At 48.1% G+C, this 6,971-nt stretch overlaps 2 protein-coding genes across 2 annotated transcripts; one reads left to right on the forward strand and one right to left on the reverse strand.

The window, feature by feature from the left end:
- The first annotated feature begins 268 nt into the window (after window positions 1-268).
- On the forward strand, window positions 269-4,051 carry LOC6607697 (adenomatous polyposis coli protein). Its single transcript, XM_002032425.2, has 3 exons — window positions 269-1,098; window positions 1,162-3,375; window positions 3,570-4,051. Exons 1-3 carry the CDS (start codon window positions 463-465, stop codon window positions 3,921-3,923), a joined length of 3,204 nt encoding a protein of 1,067 aa, XP_002032461.1. The 5' UTR covers window positions 269-462; the 3' UTR covers window positions 3,924-4,051.
- On the reverse strand, window positions 3,958-5,830 carry LOC6607698 (vesicular integral-membrane protein VIP36). The gene is made up of 5 exons (XM_002032426.2): window positions 5,588-5,830; window positions 5,404-5,519; window positions 5,138-5,335; window positions 4,758-5,087; window positions 3,958-4,428 (listed from the first exon to the last, which is right to left on the reverse strand). Exons 1-5 carry the CDS (start codon window positions 5,724-5,726, stop codon window positions 4,222-4,224), a joined length of 990 nt encoding a protein of 329 aa, XP_002032462.1. The 5' UTR covers window positions 5,727-5,830; the 3' UTR covers window positions 3,958-4,221.
- Between the last annotated feature and the right edge of the window lie 1,141 nt (window positions 5,831-6,971).

Below are 6,971 nucleotides of genomic sequence, written 5' to 3' on the forward strand. Positions count from 1 at the left end.
TTTTAGTTCTTAAATTCAATTGATTGAAAATCGATTGTTATTTTGTTTTAAAGCGGGGCAGAGTTGTCAACAGTTGTCAGTGGGAAAATGTAATAATATAATGTAAAAACATTATTGCACATTTATTTAAAATATTTAAGCAACATTTTAAGAGCTTCCTTAATAAATAGAATTAACTTTGTATTAAACCCTTTATTCGAAAGAACTTTGACTGTTCATTGAACTTGGGCAGAATTAGCTATAAATTAGCTCAATTGGTATCACTGGAGCGCTGAGCCTGCGCGCTTGGAAAATGGCTTAAACGCAGGCCATCTCAAACAAAGATCGAGGATCTCAGATCAAAAGTAACTACCTGTTGAAGCGACCGTGCAACAGGACTCATCCAGAAGCAAAGCTGCATAGGTTTATTCCCAGAATCCCTGGTATCTGAATGCACTCATAGGTGAGGATACATTCAAAGTAATGACGCTGAACGAGAGCGACGCTACTCGCCTGGAGCTGACGCGCAACTTCCTGGAGCTGTCCCGAAATCCGGAAACATGCACCGCTCTGCGCAGCTCGGACTGTATCCAGCTTCTGGTGCAGATTCTGCACGCCAACGACGAAGGCCTCTCCACGGCGAGAAAGTACGCCAGCCAGGCGCTGCACAACATCGTCCACAATAATCCGGAGGAGAAGGAGCGCCAGCGGGAGGTGAAGATGCTGCGCCTGCTGGACCAGATCCTCGACTACTGTAACTTTCTGCACACCCAGTTGCAGAGCGGCGGTGAGGCCATCGCAGATGATGAGGATCGTCATCCGCTGGCGGCTATGAAGCTCCTAATGAAAGCCAGTTTCGACGAGGAGCACCGCCAGACTATGTGCGAACTGGGAGCCCTCAAGGCGATTCCCAATTTGGTCCACCTTGATCATGCGGTCCATGGACCGGCTGCCGGTAGAGAACAGTGCAACGCCCTCAGGAGCTACGGCCTCATGGCCCTAACGAATCTCACCTTCGGAGACGAGAACGTCCACAACAAATCGTATCTGTGCGGTCAGCGACAGTTCATGGAAGTGGTCATTGCTCAATTGAACACGGCTCCGGATGAACTGCTACAGGTGAGTTTAGTCTTGGAGATTAATAAAAAAAGATCGTAATTTAGTTACCGTTGATCTCTTCAGGTTCTTGCTGGTGTGCTTCGCAATCTCTCGTGGCGCGCGGACAAACACATGAAGACTATCTTTAACGAGCTGGGTACTGTGACCTCCTTGGCTCGAGCAGCCATGCAAAACAAGAACGAGAACACTCTCAAGGCCATACTTTCAGCCCTTTGGAATCTCTCAGCGCACTGCAGCACCAACAAGGCGGAGTTTTGTGCAGTAGACGGAGCACTGGCCTTTTTGGTCGGAATGCTTAGCTACGAGGGTCCGAGTAAAACTCTTAAGATCATCGAAAATGCAGGCGGCATTCTTCGAAATGTATCGAGCCACATTGCGGTGTGTGAGCCGTACCGACAAATCCTAAGACGGTACAATTGCCTTGCCATTCTGCTGCAACAGTTGAAATCGGAGAGCCTAACCGTGGTAAGCAACTCCTGCGGAACTCTTTGGAATCTCTCGGCGCGCTGTCCCGAGGACCAGCAATACCTCATTGACCACAATGCCATCCCGCTCTTGCGGGCCCTAATCAGCTCCAAGAACTCCATGATTGCGGAGGGCAGTGCCTCGGCTTTGAAAAACCTAGTTAATTTCAGGGCCACTCAGGAGCTTATGCCCAATGGAGATGGAGGGTCCCTGCCACTAGACAAGGAGGCTGGCCATGGAGGTACGCTGCCACGGAGATTCAGCTCACTGCGCCTAAGCTCAAATCCCACGGGATCGCTTAAGAAAGTGCGACCCTCAACAGTCAGCACAACTGGCTTTCTGAACAGAAAGTGTGAGAGCCGAGAGTCCATTTACTCGGGCAAATCCGATTCCACTAAATACTCAACCAAGTCGGAGGGAGCGAAGAATCCCTTCGAAATTGTCACACCCACTGAAGAGCAGCCCATTGACTACTCCATGAAGTACATGGAGCACAAACCCAATAGCAGTAAGACCTTTGAGATCGACTTGGATCAGCCAACAGATTTCAGTGCTAGATATAAGGAGAGACGATCCGCTCAGACGGCACAGCCGGAGCTGAAGACGGAGACTAATGAGATTAGAAGTAAGGAGTTGCAACTGACAAAGTCCTCCTCGGCCACGGAGCTGCGTAATAGTCCTGGGCTGGTGGCGGTTTCAGCAGCTAAGCAGAAAATTGCCACCGAAACGGAGACGGAAACTGCAGAGCGACCAATAAACTACTGTGAAGAAGGGACTCCCGGCAGCTTCAGTCGCTTCGACTCGCTAAACAGCCTCACAGAGAAACCGGAGAAATGTATGCCGCCAAAAACTTCAACGAAAACGGCTGTTCTCCCGGTACAAGTTGACGGAAATACGCCTCAAAACATCGATTCCGCACTAGAAACTCCACTAATGTTTTCGCGGCGCAGCTCTATGGACTCATTGGTGGGCGACGACGAAACGGTTGCCTGCGAGGACAATGGATCCGTGATCAGTGAATACAGCCGGATGCAGAGTGGTGTTATTTCCCCCTCAGAGCTGCCCGATTCACCCACCCAGAGTATGCCTCAATCTCCGAAAAGGGATAGAAAAGTGACCACTCAAAATAACTTGGATACACCTGAACAGAAGCCCAGCACTGTGTTTGAGGACAAGTTGAACAGATTCCACGTGGAGCACACACCTGCTGCCTTCTCCTGCGCCACCAGTCTAAGTAATCTGAGCATGATGGACGACTCTAATGCAAACGCTATTCGAGGGCAGCGTGGAAATGAAATCAACGGCAATGGGGATGCTCCTCGCAGCTATTGCACAGAGGACACTCCTGCCGTGCTTTCCAAAGCGCCAAGCAATAGTGATCTGTCCATTTTGTCCATCCCGAATGATTTAAATGCGAATGAGACGCAGCCAGTGCCTGCTCCGCGAGCTGATGTTACCGGAATGGACACTCGGATGCCGGCAGAAGATGCAATCTCTAAGATGCGCTGCGGTGGCAATGCATTGCCCAGTTATCTGCCAGTGTCGGATGAAATGAGCAAGTACTATGTCGAGGACAGTCCCTGCACGTTTTCGGTCATCTCGGGACTTTCCCATCTCACTGTTGGCTCTGCTAAGGCTGGGCCTGTTCTGAAGCTGCCTATGAGGACTGCAGAAGAGGCTCAGGCACCCAAGCTTCCTCCCAGGCGCAGTGCAGTTCAAGGAGAGGCGGAGCCGCGCTTACCGCCGAAGAAAAGCGACTCTCTGAGCTCACTCTCCATGGATTCGGATGACGACTGCAATCTTCTAAGTCAGGTGAGCACAGGTTACTTCATTCAAAACACTTGATATATTTCACTTTATAAACATTTTGTGGGACACTCACTCAAAAACAAGTGTCTTGGTAGATTTAGCAATCGGAATGTTGATATTTCATAAAAGTTAAATTTAAAATGTCAGAAAACTCTCGCTTAAATCAGAAATATTAAAGTTGTTCCCTCTTTTTAAAGGCCATTGCTGCGGGAAGTTGTCGACCTCAGCCCAGCGGTGCCAGTACCAGCTCCAGCCTGGCGAACGCTAGTACCAGCACTCTATGCAGGGAAAATGGGCAGCCAAAGAAGCCGGCGGAGGATGGCGATAAGCCGAACTACAGCTCAGATGACTCTCTAGACGACGACGACGATGATGCACGGTCCAAGTCGCTATTTGAGCAGTGCATTCTGAGCGGCATGCATAAGTCCAACGACGCCTTGGAATCGGAGGGTGAGCCGCCGGGGCAGCGCCAGGAGATCAGTGCCCGGGATCGATTTGTCAGTAACCAGGTGCGCCAGATTGAGTCCATGTTGGCTGGGCGTCAACAGTAGCTGCGGGTGGTTGGTTAATTGAGAAGCGCATACATTTGTTTAGTGGCTTTTAATCTTGTCTACGCAATAATATTCTCACGGTCTCAATTTTCCTATAGTTCAGATTAAAAATTTGCACTTAAATTTAACTCTCCAACACGTGTAATATTATTTACCCTCTCACTAAACAATTAAGGAAACTAAAAAGGGTGATAAGAAATGGGATACAGTCGCGGTATAGATATAAATAAAAGTTGCGATCAACTGAGGTCCGGGAAACTCCTAACATGATGCTACTATGATGAACTAGCTAGAAAGCTCAGTAGAAACGTTTTCGCGCGTTGCGATCCTTGAAGTAGGAGATGGCGAAGATGGCCACTGCAGCCGCCACGACAACCACGAAGAGAAGGATGAAGAAGATCTTGGCGTTGGACATTCCCGGCTTGGGATCTTCTTTGTGCTCGCGCGGGGGCTCGAAAGTCTTGGCATTCGGTATGATATTGGAGCGCCGGATAATCTCATCGTGCTGCGAACAAGAAAGAAAGTAAATAGAGGGTTATTGCAACAAGAAAGTAAAACTGGTTTTCAGTAATACGATATGAATATTATAACACTCGGTTTATAAAGATTAACACGATTAGACACCAAACAATGTGTTTAAAGCCAGCTGCTTAATTATTACAGGTTGCAGCAATTAAAAACAAGTTCACTCTTTTTTCTTTATACGTATACACAGTTATTGAAAATTAAGTCCGCTTTCGAGTTCCTTGCACTCCTTATCGCGTTCGCCGAATAGCAGACAACTGAGTAATGCTTGCTCCCTTTCCGAGGTTTGCCAAACAAAAGTGAACTTACATTTACGTTCAAGTCCAGGTCATAGAACTTGAAACTGTGGATATCGTGATTATCGGACAGATCACCCGTCGTCGCAGACATGCCGAAGTGGTAGCCCGTGGGTAGCTCAACGTTGGCCACTACAAAGCAGTTCTTCCATTCGTTGCGGTTCTCCAGATCTGTGGACACCGACAGAATGTCGTTTTCGTATCGAATGCTAACCAGCGTCTCGTACTCCACATTGCGGAAACGAACTTCGCAGCCGGCCAGCTGAGTGTGCGTTCCATCGCGATCGTGGTCGTAGCTCCAGCTGCCATTGTTCACCATGGCGCTGAGATATGGATGTTGGTGCTACAAATATAAGGTTAATACATTTACTTTCAATGCCTTGCGGTTCATACGTTGTGTGGACCATTGTGATTGCTATAGGTGTCCAGAATGATGGCCAGTCCGGAGAAGTGATCCTTGCTGCCAAAGACCGGCCCGGTTTGCATGCGCTCCTTTGTGTACCAAATGGCAAATCCGTCGCCGAACAGTTCAGTTCCCTTGCCGTGCACCTTGAAGCCAACGTGCACCTCCCAATTGCGAGTCATCACGGGCTATGGATTAAAGACAATTACCATTAAACTTCAAAAAGTCGCGGGGAGAGACGAACGCTCCTGCTTACCGAGTAGTTCCAAAGTGCACCGCTCTTGGACTGCAAGTCCGGCGTCAGTCTTATATAGTTGCTGGTCACCATCGTGTTACCCAGGAAGTCCCAGTGTGGCAGGATCACGCCTACGCCTGCAATAGAGCCCAAGCCACGTTAGAGGTACACGTACACTCCGTATCATCAGTGACCAATTACCCACCTTGGAATGGACGCACCAAACTGTGCTCCCGCTTCATGTAGTCCGGCTCCCTGGGCATATCCTGACCGAGCACCACGAACGGGGCGACGAGGAGCGCCAGCAGGACCAGGCAACAGTGTGCGCGCGTCGGTTTGGTCATGGCTGCATTCGGTGGCCCACTTGGATGAAACTACACACACGGAAAATAATTGCAGACAAATTTTTTTCGCCGGCCTATTAGTGGTGGTCAACCGTGAGTCACTTACTGTGACTAGCAACTATCGGTGGCTAAACGATTTTAAGTCACGCTACGCAGATGAACTGTTATCGAAACTGGCTATCAGCCTTTATCGGAGTTGACTATCAAATTTAAATAGTTAAATTTATCTTTTGATAAAATTGTTCCTTTTTCGGTATAAAGAATAACAAATTAATAATATTTTCTTTATATTGAAACCAGTTAACAGTTAACAGTATGTCTCTACTTTTACTTTAATTTCTTTCCGAACGGTATAATTGTCAACAAATGTATTTGAAAATAAATAACTTGATATTTTTTCATGTTTCAATTGTTTGTGACAATAAATGTGGCACAATTTTGCAGATTTCAAATACGCTGCGGAAGTGCAGCTAAGACTGCTAAATTGATGAATGCAAATTATTGTTTTGGACAGCTTCCCCCCATTTTGGCGCATAATTCGCGCGTCCAACCAGTTTGCATATTAATAGCTTTCGATCGGATTACAACGCCAACAACCACGAGCAGCCGTTTGTCATGGTGCGAGACGTTTTTATGGCTTATTGCACACGCACATTGGCGCCTTCACGCCTCGGGTCTTGCGGCTCATGGATCTCAGCTGGTGGAAATCGGGCAGGAAAACCAGTTCCAGTGCGCCAAGAGTTTTCCTCCTCGGCGTGCGTTAGACGCCGCCTTTGGGGGTCATTGTCAAGGTCGCTGGTCGTGAGAGCATGTGCGACTAATAATGCAAATGCGGCAGGAACTTTGGCATGCAACTGCATTGGATTCGGATTCGAATTCGAATTCGGATCGGAATTATAATGATGCGATTCAAATGCACATTTGGGCACAATTAGCCGTGTGCGGCTAACGGTGCAAGATGTGTCACCTGTGAAAGGCGGCAGAGGTTGCTTCCTCAACACGCCGCTAATTGGCATATAACGTGCCTAATTATATCAGTCATTTATGAAATCATTTCACTTTTCACCTCCCTCGAGCAACAACAACTTGCGAGCCAGTTTCCGCTGAGATTATACTTTTTTTTCCTGACCGCCTCTCATTCGTTCTTGTCGCCTCGCGATATTTGACTCACCTGTGCCGGATCGACTTCCTCATGGTATCGAGGAGTGAGATATGGCGGTTATTTTCGATTTCGGGGAGTGGCGG

Source organism: Drosophila sechellia, chromosome 3R (assembly GCF_004382195.2).
Source record: "Drosophila sechellia strain sech25 chromosome 3R, ASM438219v1, whole genome shotgun sequence".
Classification (NCBI taxonomy): domain Eukaryota; kingdom Metazoa; phylum Arthropoda; class Insecta; order Diptera; family Drosophilidae; genus Drosophila; species Drosophila sechellia.